This window comes from Rhagoletis zephyria, unplaced genomic scaffold (assembly GCF_001687245.7).
Source record: "Rhagoletis zephyria isolate East Lansing unplaced genomic scaffold, Rhagoletis_zephyria_1.1 Rzeph_scaffold_00368, whole genome shotgun sequence".
Taxonomy (NCBI): Eukaryota; Metazoa; Arthropoda; class Insecta; order Diptera; family Tephritidae; genus Rhagoletis; species Rhagoletis zephyria.
In genome coordinates, this window is record NW_016157452.1 from 228,784 (window position 1) to 243,758 (window position 14,975).

Sequence of the window (14,975 nt, forward strand, 5' to 3'; positions counted from 1 at the left end):
GTGTTAGCTTATTTCATGTATAGACCCATAAAAAATTGTATTCATTTTTTGTTTGGTACTAATATCTATTAAAATAGAAAAAAAGTAGTATCTAGTTAAAATAATTATTGAAAAACTAAAAAATTTTTAGTTAATCAAAATTTTTGCAACCTCCCATAGAACAGACTAATTAGGAAATTTGAAAGATAAATTTGGCAATTTATAATTGCATATTTTATTTAATATAAAAAAAATGTGGTTTATTCACGGATTAGTAAAAAAATGTATTATAAAAGAAATTAATTACACGTAAAAAAAGTTTAAGTCTGTCTAACCTCTAAGTAATACCAGATTAAAAAAAAACAGCAAGTTAGTAATAAAAAGTTGTATAGTTTACTCCGCCCAGTTTATGGCTCTCGCTTACAGAAGGCGTTCCGAGTGAAAGTATGAAGTCGCAACACGCACCTTTTAAACCTAACCTAACACTACTGAAATAAAACTCCATGCATATTATTTAGTTTAATTGTTTTTAGCATATTTCTATATTTCAAATTTACGGATAATACCATGCAATTAAATTAATTAATTTAAAACCTTTCTGTGGCTGTACGATGATATTACATTTTTCTTATAATAACTACAATATTTATAATTTGTGATGCCATTGATTATGTTGTGCACCATTCTGAGGATAAACGGACGAGTGTACCGGATTACATTGCTCATTTATAGATGTTGGTCCAATCAATGGAGACCAATGCATTTGGTAGGGATTCGTACCGATTGGCGCAGACGAACCATTGCCATACGAATTGGCAAAAGGTGAAAAATAATGCGGATGGTTGTATGAACTATAGGCAGCATAGTCGGGAAAATGTGTCGAATAATCACACGGCGCGGGCACATTTTGGCCACCGCCTGCATGCATAAGGCCTGTGCTGCTATTATCTTGCACCGCACCGAATGTATCGCCGATAAGACTATGATTTTGATTTAAATTTTGTGTACTATGAGGGGAATTTTGCGTTAAATTACTATAATGTTCATTGTCTATATTATAATTTGATCCGTACAGGTGTAGTTTTGGCTGCTGCTGTTGATGGAATAGTGATGAATAGGGCGATGGTGCGTATGGTGATGAATGTGCAGCATTTAAATGACTGTGTTTCAGTGCTTGACTTTGTGATGAGGACGATGCAGAAGATGACGATGATGCTGCCGCTGTGGCAGTTGCGCTGGCTGCTACTGCCGCTGCGGCGGCTGCTGTCGAAGATGATGATGAGGGCGAAGGTGTATAATCAGTAGATATTGGCATCTCTTTTTGTAGTTTTCGTTTATTATAATTACAAGTCTGAAAAGACTCAGTCGGTGTCATCATGTCGCCTAGGAGGGATATGAGTAAAGTTTTTCATCATTAATAATATAATATTATAAGTATGTATATGAATCTAGGCAAGGCCTTTGGGTTTTCTCACCTCTTTGATTCGTGTATTTCGAAAGATCGGGAGGCGTGAGACCACAAAATGGTGGATAATTACCCATTTGTTTGTAGGGATATGGTGCTGGTTCAGCCATTGGTTTATTAGTATATTGTGGTAGACATTTCTGCGGCAGAGTTTGAAGTGAATACAATTTTTTTATAAGATATTTTGTTCGAGCAAATAATTCAAAGCAACACTTACTTGATTCATAAGTGATGTCTGTGGTGGGTTATTCTTATCAAGGCTGTGTTTTAAAGGATAAACTGCTTCTTTCTTTCCCTGCTCCAACTCATGATGTTGATCCTGCTGATGATGATTTCCCTCATTCTTTTTCAAAGCAACACTTTCTTCTATTTGCTGTTGGTTTTGTTGTTGCTGCTGCTGCTGTTGTGGCTTCGGTGCTAGTAATTTTTGGCTACCTCTCGCTGTATTTGCAAACTCTTGCTTGGTGGTATTATCGTTTATATGTGATGCATAAGCCTTTTCGATGCTGATCGGGTTCGGTTTATGCTCAACCTTTTTCAAGCTATCAAATTTAGTATTGATATCATCCTTTGGCATTTGCAAATCTGCCTTATATTGATTTGCCTGCGGGAATTCCTTGCTTTTAGCTGAGCTTGATTCCAGTGATTTCTTTGCATTAGTGTCGGCTGTGCATTTGTCAAAGCCACCAGTTGATTTTTCGGTGACTTCAGTACAACTGTTTTGAGATCCTTATGAAGAATGAATAATTTAAATTAAATTGCCTTTTGTTAAAAAAAAACGTACATAACTCTTATGTAAGAGCTAGAACATGACAGTGCAATGGAGTTTGTGTGAAGAAATTTCACCGGTACCGGCGGCATCGTGCTTCCCATATTATCTACACTAACCTTAGTTTAAACCAGTTTGCTCGAGCGTTTTAACTAAGTTTAAACCACAGTCAGATTTAACCATTCCCTATAAAAACAGATCCATCTAAAAATATGCAGTGCCCTTATGTGATGATAACATAGATTTTGACACCTTTCAAACTTTTAGAGCAGTGGTGGGCATTTTTTTTTTTTTCCCTAGAACATGTAATTGAGCTACAAAACGATGCTTAAAGCGAAGCATTCACACTTACATATTTGACAGTCGGCTGTTCCTTTGTTGGTATTTGCCAAAACAAATTTGTTATAAAGTACGTGCGCCCATTTTTGTTTTAAAATCAAACCGCTTTTAAGCATAACTGTTGTGTTTGCGTTTTTCGAAAAATATTTAATAAATATATGTAGCTTCTTTCAAAAAGCATCAAGTATTAAGATTAATAGAAGTCTCTTTAAAATACATACATACGTACACAACTTTTTATACCCCAAAAAATTGGCTATGCTATGAATATTTTATGCTTTAAGAGCATTAAACTGTAACACAATACCGACAATTAAAAACGATAAGAATGTAATGACAACAATATCCAATGAAATCATTGATAACATAAATAATAGGCCATTAACAACAGAATGCTTATGTGTTGTAATCTTATTATTTTAACATTTTTGGTGCAACAGCCATAAGCGCCTTGAAAGAAATTGTACCGATCGCCTCCAAATTCGAATTAACGCACTAGTGCCGACCTGGCGGCTCTGGTCATCACCACATACATTTGTAATTTTGGTAGCTTTCATTGCAAGTTGAAGGCTTGAAAAGTTTTCAATGAAAGCTGCTTATATGTAACTCATACAATTCTATTGCTGCAATGCTAATATGTACATATTGGCCACAAATATTTCAAAGCAATGAAATGATGAATGTGAAATAAATAAATAAAAAGTTCACTTACCTTTTGCTGTGTTGTCGTTTTCCTTCTGATTTGCATTATCCGTCTTTGTTTCTTCGCTCTTCTTTTCAGATGTGGTATCGCCCTCATTTGTTATATCAATAACTTCATCTTTATCCGTCTTATTATTTACCTCTGTCGCTTTACTGGACGTTCGTATTGCAATTATTTTCCCACTTTCCAATTGCATATATATTCCTTTCGCTGATTTTAATACCATAACGCGCTGACCGGATTTCAATATAATATTCGATTTGTCATTCGAATGAGTGGGTATGACGACGTCTAAAATATAGAAAAAGGTAGTTGTTTTTTTTTTTGGGTTGAAAAGGCAATGGTAAAATTATACATACCTAGCGGCAAAGTCATTTCTTGTGCAGTCATGCCTTGTCGCTGCCAAACTTCAGCTGGTATCCAACGTGTTGTCCGTATGCCGCCACTTTTTGTTGCAGGCATAGTTTTGGTTGTTTGCATTGGTCGTATCTGGAAAATAAATATGTATCACATTATTTTATTAAAGAAAAGTAGCTTTCATTCATTTATGCGTACATATGGACATAAGTATATATGTACATATATGAAATTAATATTTACCGATGCCACAGGACGCGTTACAATACTGCCATCGTTACGCACAATGCGATACTGATTCTTAACGGGTGCACAAAATGCTTGCTTAACGCTGGCCTTTTTCTCCATCTCATAGCCACGATGAGCTTGCCTTTTCTCAGCCTGTGACAATTTCTTCTCTTTTCGATCAATCAACAGACTTTCATGGAAGAATGGTTCCTTGGATAAACTAGTTTTGTGCTCAACGACAATTTTGCGTATTAGAACATCCTCAAATGATTCGAGCGGTGTTGTGAATTCTGGCACTTCCGATTGAATTTTTTCATCATCATCGTAATCATGACAGAGATTGGTTATATCTCGTATGGATAGATGTGCATCCGGATTGCATTCATCGACAACTCTATCGGACATTCCTTGCTTTTTAATTTGTCTATCATAAATTTTCTTTTCTAAACACTTATCCATTACTATTCTATAAACGAAACACGGCTTTCTTTGACCATATCTAAAAAATGGAAAAAAATAAAAAGTTCGAGTCTAATGGATTTCTGAGTTGAAAAGGGTGAAGGCATACCGATAAATTCTATATACTGCTTGTGTGTCGTGACAGGGATTCCAGCTAGCATCGAAAACTATAACGCGATTGGCGCCGACAAGATTAATACCCAGTGATCCAGCTCTGGTTGATATCAAGAACAATTTGATGCTAGCATTTGAATTGAACTCATTTACGAGTCTTTCACGTTCTTGTGAAGTTGTGGAACCGTCTAAACCTGAAGAAAAGGATCGGTAATTCATTGATAAGGTGACTCAAGATTCACTTGTTTAAGTTAATTAAAATATATTTTAAGTTTAACTAAACAATTACTTATTACTACATAAATTTTATAACATTTATTACTTACGAAAGTAGGACAGCCCGCGTCCCCAAAACATATCCGAATCCGGCATACGCGTCATTTGCAAAAATGTCTCTATCAAATTCAATGTTAGGAGACTTTGACTAAACAAGAGCACTCGGTCGCCAAGCCTGACACTCTCATTTAGAATGCAAAAGAATATTTCCATTTTTGGTGAATTTTCCACCAAACCGGGTCGGTATTTTTTCATTAAGTCCATAGCCCATTCATGCAATGTAGCGTCATCAGCTTTTCCTTTTCCGGCATCCTTCTCATTGCCCAATGTACTTGCGCTAGTCAACAATTTAACATCTTCTATCAAAGAATCTGCACTGGTAATACCTGTTCCATCACTACTTGTATTTGTTAACAATGAATTGTTATCTCCTTGCAGTGCCTCATTTTTAATGACCGGACAAAGTGTCATGTCGATGTCCGTCTCTACAGTTTTTATTTCCTTCGTATCCAAATCTACAATTTGCGAGGAGCCACCGCCTTCATTTGTTTCGTTCGGCGTTTCCTCAGCTCGTTGCGGTACCATGCCAACGTAATTGGGCTTTGACAAGGATTCAATATTATCGGTAACAGATTGATAGGGAAAATAGTTAACATTAGATTCTTGCCAATAATGATTGCCATGTCCACCCAAGTATGAAGGGTCATCGTTTTGCTGCTGATTGTATGGATCTGATAAAAGTGAGCTGGAGAAAGACAAAATATTAGTTTCCCCTCAGCAACATAATGCAACTGTAAGAATACGTGATATCGTCGGTGATACTGCAAAACGTTCTATGTCACTTATTACCTCTGGTGCTTAATTGATCTGTTATCTGTATCTGATCGCTTCTGGCAATCGTTCATCTTCATCAGCCAAAGGTAAACAGTTTTGTCATTTGTTTATTATGGTGTAACGATTTGCAGATGCATTCCGGTGCAAGTAAGAGACCATCCAAGTGTCAAGAGTATTAATAGACATAGACTGTTTTGCAGTATCACCGACGATATGCAATAAATATTGCCAAAATGTAAAAGTGAAAAGAAATTATTCGCGAATAACTTTTATTTAAACCTTTAGTTTGAAAGGAGTATGCAAGTTTTCAGTTATTACTTCTTCTTTTTTTTTGTAATAAAACGCATGCTAACCCTTTAGAGATAATGCATAAACTTTCATATCGCTCCTTTGCTGAAAGATCGCCATAACTCAAAAAATCAAAATGCTATAAAAGGGATTTTGAAGATTCTGGTTATGTTTTCCTCATTGAGCAATCATAAATACCTAAAAAATTATAACATACAACAAATACTATGACAGGACAGTCCTCGTCGAGGTTAGCCTTTCCAAAGCCTTCGACGAAGACAAACCATGCGACGCACTTCCCGTTCCAAGGCTCAACCACCTCTGTGAAGAGTAGTGTTATCCTGCTGCTACCATATCAAAAACAAAATTAATAATACAATTTAATCCAAAGGCTAAATTTGTAATCAAATTTTACTTAGGTATCTTTTTTCATCAAATGGTGATTGCTTTTTAGCGGAAAATATAATAGCTGTGAGAAAGAAAAGTTTTCCTGTTATATCAGACCCAATTGATAGATATCATTTAGAACAAAAGAAAATTTCCGCATACTAAACTAAGTTTTGTTTATTGTTTTATTATGCTGGTTCTCCAACAAATGAGCGACACTTGATTTAATAAATTTATTTAGTCATTCTATAAACAGTGTGACCACTTACCTCTTCATCAAATTGGAAAATACAGTGTTCGGTTTGTTCACCACTAAAGCCTGGATTTCGTGTGGCGCCACCTCACACGCTGCTGGTGATTGCTGTCCTGACATCTTACACTCAGGTGCTGGCGAATTAGCTTCCGAGGATGTGTGTTCTTTTGGCATGATATCTGGACCCATTTGGTCAGTACTAGCAGATTCAATTGATTTATCCTCTTGTGGCAGTATTGATTTTTCTGCTTCGCCTGGCACCGCGACTGGAAGTACAGGCGGGACAATAGGCGGCTCGCCAATAACGTCAGTCTCCTCCATTTCTAATTCTAAATCAATTTCTTTTCGTTTTAAGAAACTATACAAAACGTCTGGATGATTCCATATTTTACAACAAACTGCAAATGCTTTCAACGGATTAGGAACAGACTTGGTGCGCACTATGTCATTCATGAATGTATCGTAAAGTTGACGCTGAAACGATGTCATTCGCGTTAGTACTACATATTCTAACTTCTTAGGTAGTGTTTGTTGCAGTACGACATGAGAACGCCGCTGCACAAAACCGAGCAGCAATGAATGTAGCACATGGGCGCGATAACGCATTAATTTGTGATCCTCGGGCGTTGAGTCAATACATTGCCCATTCTGTATGGGACGCTCAAACATGTTGCAAAACTCATTGCGTGTACCAAGATAATTTGGACGCACAAAATCAACCATACACCAATATTCGAGTAAGTTATTTTGCAATGGATAACCAGTTAATACAATTCTACGTCGTGTACGTATTTGTTTAAGTGCGAGTGATATGCCAGCATGTGCATTCTTAATGCGATGTCCTTCATCACATATAACCAAATCCGGTCCTGGTTTGACAAGTGCCTGATGTACACTTTCCATTAATCGTCTATTCATTTCGCTGCCATTCCTCTCGCAATTAACCGCTTTATTGCTGCGACGCTTACGTGTTGTCATTAATTTCAATGCAAGCAGTCTGAACAATTCATAACCGATTAGAAGTACGCCACCCTCCTCGGCCCATTTAAGGATAACTTTAGCGCGAGCGGTCAAAGTTTTATGTTGATCGTTGAGTATGAAAACATCGAATTGGCGGGGTCGTACATTTTCGGGATTGTCGGAGTATTTCGGTAACCACATGTTAAATTCAGATACCCAATTTTGCAAAGTATTAATAGGCATCACACAGAGGACTGTTTTGGAGGGTGTATGCCGCAGGAAGATATCACAGAAACAAATCACTTGAAGCGTCTTTCCCAAACCCATTGAATGTGATAGAATACAACCGAATCCGCTGGAACTCTTGAAACGTTTTGTTGATTCAATAATGTTGTCGAAGAGAAATCGTACACCCCCAATTTGATGTGGTTTTATAGTTCGGGCTATTTGTGGTGCCACGAAAATGTCATCTTCACCTTCTGGATGTCCGATGTTGACCAAGACGCGTCCTTGCTCATCGGGAATATTGTACGCATCTTTTACGTGCAAACCACTATTGCCTGGATCATCTGCCTCCTCTTCATCTTCCAGGTCCTCTTCATCGTCGGATAACATAATGCAATCATCCTCAGATGAGCTATCTTCTATTGTAACTACATCACTGATGACCTGTTCCTCCGCAGGCTTCACAGCATCTTCATCATCAATTGGTGTTGTTGATATTGGTGCAATTTCCTTGCTTGAAACTGTCTCAGTTTCCAACTTATTAGTCAGTTTATCGCCAACGCTGTTTGATAAAGATTGTGAGCTGGCATTTAGTTCAGACTCAGTTGAAGGTGTATCAATTTCTTCGAATGGGGTTTCACTGGTGACCTTTGCGAAAGTTGTGCCACTTTGTAGTAGGGAAAGTACTTTATTTTGGGTGCGCACAAAACTTCTGTTTACTGCCGCTTGACGTTGAGTTTCACGTATGATTTTCTGTTGTTCCGCAACGCGAGCCAAACGCTCAGATTCCTCCCGCTGGGCAGCTAGGGTATTCGTATCCAATTGGTTTTCGTCAAAGACTTCACGTATATTTTTGCGCATGTTTGCAGTCTTTTTCTCCTCAGCAGACATGTTGTTACTCAGTTTTCGTGCATCTACGATATCATCATTTTCAGTATCTTTCTTCCTTTTCGGTCCATAATGATCGTTGGGATAGCCAGTATCACCAACACTGGGGTAACTAACTGTCTCCAGCGTGCTGGTTTGTTGTTTCATAGAATCCAATGATTGTTTGGCGTCCATGTCGTTCAACAGAAGTGGATCCGTATTTCTAAGATATTGCCCAAAGGGATCTTCCGCACTAACGCTATTGACGTCGGGACGCAAATAGGTTTGGAATGGCTCAGTAGGCTTATTTATGGGGGGCGGTTTCATTGCAGCATTCTCGTTGTACGTATCCATTCGATTTGGGGAATCCATGATAGATTTCTGGAAAAGTTTGTTTCATAGTGTTAGCAAATTGTAGATGTAAAATACAAGCATGAGAATATACGTATATGTACATGCATACACTTTAAAACCAAATTAATGCAGTTATGTACTAATAAACTCCGAAGAATGTGTACATATATGTAATGTATGTCTGTTTAATATTTCAGAACATCACTTGAAGCAAACACAAATCTTCACATCTTCACGCAATTGCTTTTGCATAAGGCCAGCGAGTTGTGAACACGATTCACACATTCAAGCAAACAAATTTTCTTGGTACCTCAAGAAAAAGGAGTGCCGGAATTTTTAACTTTTTAGTTGGTAAATCCTTCGCATTTTCAACACTCCATTTACTGCGCTTCGTATTTGATTCAAGTAAGTACAAACTTCAATTAGCGTTTAACTTTAAGATACATACAGGTACCTTTTATGGCTGAAATCTTGACAAGAAAAATCTGACTGCTACAGCAATTAAAAACGAGAACTGTGAGAGACGATTTGAAGAAAGGAAATATATTTCTATATGTTGCTACTCACAGCGACCATGCTGGCCCATAATTTTCGACTCATTCGCCAAGTTCATGAAAGCACAGGAAACCGAAAATTTTCTTTTACATATGTATATGGGTAATTGAAAATACTCATTACCGTACATCGGTAAACCTTAACTTCGCTTTCCACCGCATTCTAATCATAATATACACACATTATGTTAATACATATATTAACATTTACACATGTAAGTACATATTATCAATTTGTAGACATTGCACATAAATTACTTCTTCTGCTGCATAAATTAATGAGCCTACGAAAGTTGCCTTTTCTTCGTTGTTTATAAACAATTAATATTATCACTTAATTTATCAATAAACAAATTATGTACCTGTTATACACAGGTATATTTCAAAGACTTGATAAGAACGTGAAAACTCTTCACATATTCCAACCGATATACTCAAACTTATAGTCGTTCCAGTTTAAAACTTTGTATGGAAATTATTTAAATTTTTGTAGAACATTTTCTAGTTTTAAATCAATTACATGCAGAAAAAATAGGATATCCCAGCTCCTAGTGACACTCTTCTTTTTACACCAAATCAACTGTTGACAGATATGTATAGCAGAGAACTTGAAGAGGAAAATGCGGAATCGAGTACAGAGTGGTTGAGAAATAATAAATCGACCGACAGTACCGAGATATATCGATATTTTTGGTAGGTTACATCAGCGTTACACGATCAAGAACTTGCTTTCAAGTCTGGTTTGACAATCATATTTTCAGTTACCTCAGAAGTCCACGGCAAACACCTATTGCCTACCAAATGTCAATTTTAAAGATAGTTGCGAGCAATATGATTGCAAGTATTTGTGTATGGGCAGTTTAATATCCTAATATAAACATTTACCATATGACGCCACCAGACAACATTCTCTCTCTTTCAGTAGTTAAAACCATTTAAATACTAAAAAAAAAACTGCTGAATAATTTCCTATAACGTAATTATAAATAATCCAATAGTGAACAGCTTCTTATTTTGATTTGATATCAAACTTTTATAAATGCTATCACCAGAACTTATTATCTCTACCTGGACACATCATATGTACACCGATGGCTCCAAAATGGAACGCGGAGTTGAAGCAGGTATTTACTCTGAGTCACTGGGAGTAAGAAGATCAATTCATCTGCACGATTTCGCGAGTGTCTTCCAGGCAGAAGTATTCGCTATAGCCGAAGGCTGCCGTCTCTTAGAACGTAGTGGATTGCGTCACGGCGAGCGAGTAGCCATTTTCTCAGATAGCCAGGCGGCCATTAAGGCCTTAGCGTCTTTTACAACAAGGTCGAAACTAATCAAGGAGTGTAGGACACTGTTAAATACAGTAAGTCGTCAACTCGTCAAGTCTCCTCATAACCAAAGTTGGGCAACGCCAACGCCAACATAACTCGGAAAGAGGGCCAACCTCAACTATTCTCGCGGGTCGTTTGTCAGGTGTTCCAAATAATCAAAATTATGTGATTTCATTTTCCTTTTTAATCAAATACGGGCAAGAAATATATACCACGTTTATACGTAAGCTATTTGCAAATAAAAATAATTTGCAAATACCTAACTCACTGTTTATTCGATGGTGAAAAATTCTTTTTTAATATTGCCTGATTATAAAAAGGCAATAATATGACCATCGAAAAGGATAATAAAGTTAAAAATGGCAACGCCAAAGTTGTATGTGGACGCGCCTTTATTTGTGTTTAATGACACCCAAGACCGCTAGAATACTGTATTTATTGTTATCAGGCAAAATGTTAGGAATTGAGACCGCATATTGCTCTTGGCAAGCAATAATTATCAGAGCTTTTATCTTGATAAATATTGCCAGCAATTTGGTACTTTGACATTTTCATATGCGCGATAACTTCGTTGCGGCAACATTATTGATATTTTATTATTAAAGCGGAAATTGAACTGTTTTCTGTTCAAATTTTGTTATTATGTATATGTATGAAATAGCATATTTTTTAAATTTTTTAAGTGATTAAATATAGCCATCTTACAAATGCTTTTATCAAGATAAAAAGTGCCCGCGCACATGTATTGCCTCTGATAAAATTTTTATCAGGCAATAAAAATGACACTTGGTACGCAAAAACTTTTGCATATGGAGACGGGCCATACGTTGCTCTAGTACCACTTAGCGCCATGGTTAAACGAATATTAGGTTATTCCTTATCTTTTTGGACTAAAATCTGAAAAGTGTCAAAATGCCAGAGCGTAAGCAAAATGCGCTCACTAAAAGAGAATAACAGAAAAAAGTAAAGGAACGCAATAAAACAAATTTTTAGTCCAAAGAATGGCAACAACAACACTAACATCAAATAAGAAGTTAAATGTATGTTCAAAGCACATTCACACAAGCACAAGCACAATAAACACTTACTATATCAATTATTTTTTGCTTCCTTCCAATTTCAATTCACTTTTTTTACTTTTTAGGTTATTCTCACTTTTTGTGCATTCTTTAATTTCCGTCAATTTAAATTCAGTTGAGTTTGACACTTTTCAGGATTTTGCCAGAAAAAATTCTTCTGACTACTCGGACTGAAGAGAGTCACTCTCACTGAGTGTTGCTCTCTCATTTTTGCTGTCATTTTCGAGTTAAGGAACGCTTTTTGGACTAAATCTGACTACTTCGGACTTTTTCTGACTATTTCTGGGAGATAGGGAACGCAACTATTCTAAGTAGGGTTATAGGGAATTTACATGATTCAATTTTCACAGGCGATTAGTAGAATCAAAAGTTGAACGAAAGTAGGCAGCCGACCAACTTCATTGAAAGCCATGAACAATTAGAACAGATCTGATCGGTTGAGAAGCCGCCATTTGCAATAGCAATTGAGAAAAAAGTGTGTGACGTTCGTAATTTTTGACGTTGGCTATTTCTGTTTTGCTTCTTTCTTTATGTGTGTTTTGTCGGTGGTTTATTTCATTGATTTTTAAGCGATTTTCAATAAATTTTGTGTGCAAATGTAATTAAAATGAAGTGCGCGGTGATTGGTTGCAAAAACGTACAAAAATAATAAATTGGTTAGCACAAACATGTGCTACAAAATTGCTTGAATTTTTTTCTTTATGCTTCGTCTTCATATTCTTTGTTTACTTTTCAAAGAAAATAACATGGTGCCGAAATTATAAACGTCAGCCAGAAAATTACTTTTTTCTTTTGCTTAACCTTGTCAGATCTTGTGTAATTGGATCATGATTGAAAGCGATTAGTTGAAAGGCCGTTTACACCAGGCGATTGTTGCTTTCAACTAAGGGCCGGTTGTTCAATGTCTGCTTCATACTTTTTGCGGTCTACACGTGCGGTTTCTCGCATGCGTCGTCACACAAGCGAGATTTTCCAGTACGTGAAGACAGCCGGTTACACGCAAAGCCCGCATGACCCAAAAATACAAGATCACGTAAGAATGCGACGTTGTATTTGTAACTGGTTTTGAGAAAAAAGTTTGCGAAAGCGGGTTTGTCAGCTGAGCGTTTGTTTACATCACAAGCACCACTATTTTACACTTTTATTCAAGTAAAGAAGAGTTAATTCAACATGACAACACATTTTAAAGCATTTTGTTGCATCATTTTACCTAAATTGTGCGTTTAAAGTGGCTGACAAATAATTTTGGCTAATTTTGGTTTTCGTTGTTTTCTTTGCTTTGTTTACTTTTCGCTCGTTTTCCAGTGAAACAAGATGGCGTAGAACCCGCTAAAAAAATCGACTTTTTCACTCTCTTGTCTTTCGTTCTTGCAAAGCCCGGCCGGTCCACATAGAACTTTCGCGTTGGCTTTGGCGTTGGTTTGACAGAACGCACGTTAAAAGTATGCTTGCTACAATGAACGCTCGACAGCGAATGCTTGGGCTACTAAATTAACACACTAACGACAGATAAATTAATATTTCATATCAATAATTGCATTAAAACCGATATTTCTTGGCTGCGCTTGATTAAAAAGGTAAAATATTTCACATAAGTTTATTTATTTGCAACAGCTGACGAGCGACGCACGCGTAAAGATGAGATCTGGCCATCTTTTAACTTTGTGTTGGCGTGAGCGTTGGCGAATTTTGGCTATGTGGACGGCTGCATTTGAATTCATGTATTCATAGGCACATTACGCGCCTAATCAAAGTAGAGTAATCGTTTCATCATACCGAAACGAATGCATGACGACTCGACTTCTGCACACTTCCACGCCCTGCATAAGTCACCAGCTAATAAACACTTTCTGTACATAACAAATTTTTTGGCCGTTCTTTCGCAACACGCACTTCCGCAAATATTTCTGCTCCGAAGTACTGCATAAACGCTTGTGGTTTAATGCAATTTGCACGAATTTTAGCACGAAATCGTTCATTTCCAATTATTTTCTATTGAATTGACAAATAAATTTTATTTCCAATACAAAAAAGTGAACAAATGACGATTTCAAAACTGTAAGCGCCTTACAATGTTGGGCGCTTCGATTCATGAAGCTTTTATGATTAGGCGCAAGCATGATTNAGAGAAACATTTCGGGAACGGCTTTGCCGTGCCCTATGTACACAAAATGCAGCGATTCGTCCCAGCGCTACACTTGCATCTACGCTTCTTGCATCTTGACGGCTGTCGCAATTTAACACACAGCACTTCATTGTATTAGTTTTTCGCTGTCTTCTACTAAAAAATTACTCATAAATTGCAAATTAACACAATTTAAACTGATTTTTCACTGATCACTCTTTCGCTGATTAGTAAACAAAGGTTTATTTACAAGTTACCACAACTGTCAAAATCGGCGAAACCAAAGTAGCGGTACCACTGACGGCGCCACCTTTGTTGGCTGCACCGTGGGAGTTAGCCATTTTTTCGCTTCGCGCTGCAGCTTCAGCGATCTATGTGGCATGCTTTGCGAATTGTATGAAAATCATCTTATCTATCAAAGCGAATCCTGTCGCGTAAAGCGAAGCAAAAGTTTTATGTGGCACCAGCTTTACAGAGCCTGTAAGGTCGGTGTTATGCAGAAATTTTGTTTGGCAAACTGCGTGCAATTGTTGTTGCAGCAAACTCGGAGAGAGCGAGTTTGGCGACTCTCACAGCAAACTAATTTTGTTTGGTCAAACTGCAGCAAATTCGGTGTTGTCATATACAAAAATTTTAAATTTTGCGCGTTATGTACATCTGAAATTCTCATTTCGTGTTGGCAATAGCCAAGAAAACCATAATGAACGTGCAACCCTGTGCCAAACTCGACATAACCACCTCCGAGCAAACTAAGCAGCCGCCATTTAATTTGGCAAACAAAAGTTTGTCTGCATAACACCGACCTAATACGATGTTTCCACGCTTCGTAATTCGCTCTCTAAGTAATTCGTGAATTACCCTGTTTCCACACCACACATTGAGCCTCCGCACACTGGCCTGCTCAGTCCCCCTAAAACCGGTTTTGTGTGGATAAGAGGGGGAAGAGAGTTCGAGTTTACCTCGTTCATTTCAGTCCGCGAAAAGAGCGGATTGACGTTGGACTGACACGCACACATAGACATGTTTTCTATT

The 14,975-nt window shown here is 37.3% G+C and overlaps 1 protein-coding gene across 6 annotated transcripts; it reads right to left on the reverse strand.

Moving 5' to 3' along the window:
* Positions 1-492: 492 nt before the first annotated feature.
* On the reverse strand, positions 493-10,014 carry LOC108359281 (helicase ARIP4). 6 transcript variants are annotated; one of them, XM_017611073.1, is made up of 12 exons: positions 9,774-10,014; positions 9,541-9,713; positions 9,425-9,484; positions 6,468-8,884; positions 4,740-5,434; positions 4,409-4,607; positions 3,856-4,339; positions 3,615-3,744; positions 3,265-3,546; positions 1,662-2,173; positions 1,455-1,584; positions 493-1,362 (listed from the first exon to the last, which is right to left on the reverse strand). In XM_017611073.1, the coding sequence occupies exons 3-12, from the start codon at positions 9,455-9,457 to the stop codon at positions 626-628; spliced, it is 5,619 nt and encodes a 1,872-aa protein (XP_017466562.1). In that variant the 5' UTR covers positions 9,458-9,484; positions 9,541-9,713; positions 9,774-10,014; the 3' UTR covers positions 493-625. The 6 variants fall into 6 exon arrangements, with proteins under 6 accessions (XP_017466562.1, XP_017466561.1, XP_017466564.1 ...); XM_017611072.1 differs by lacking the exon at positions 9,774-10,014 and having other exon boundaries at positions 9,541-9,764; XM_017611075.1 differs by lacking the exon at positions 9,774-10,014 and having other exon boundaries at positions 9,536-9,764.
* Between the last annotated feature and the right edge of the window lie 4,961 nt (positions 10,015-14,975).

What these genes read in the sequence shown, in the direction of transcription:
- LOC108359281 (XM_017611073.1), bottom strand. Translation starts at nt 9,457, where the DNA reads ATGAGTCGAAAATTATGGGCCAGCATGGTCGCT. An exon ending in GCAGTATATAGAATTTATCG is followed by an intron (nt 4,340 to 4,408) that starts GTATGCCTTCAC and finishes TCCATTTTTTAG; the next exon opens with ATATGGTCAAAGAAAGCCGT. An exon ending in AGACATCACTTATGAATCAA is followed by an intron (nt 1,585 to 1,661) that starts GTAAGTGTTGCT and finishes ACTCTGCCGCAG; the next exon opens with AAATGTCTACCACAATATAC.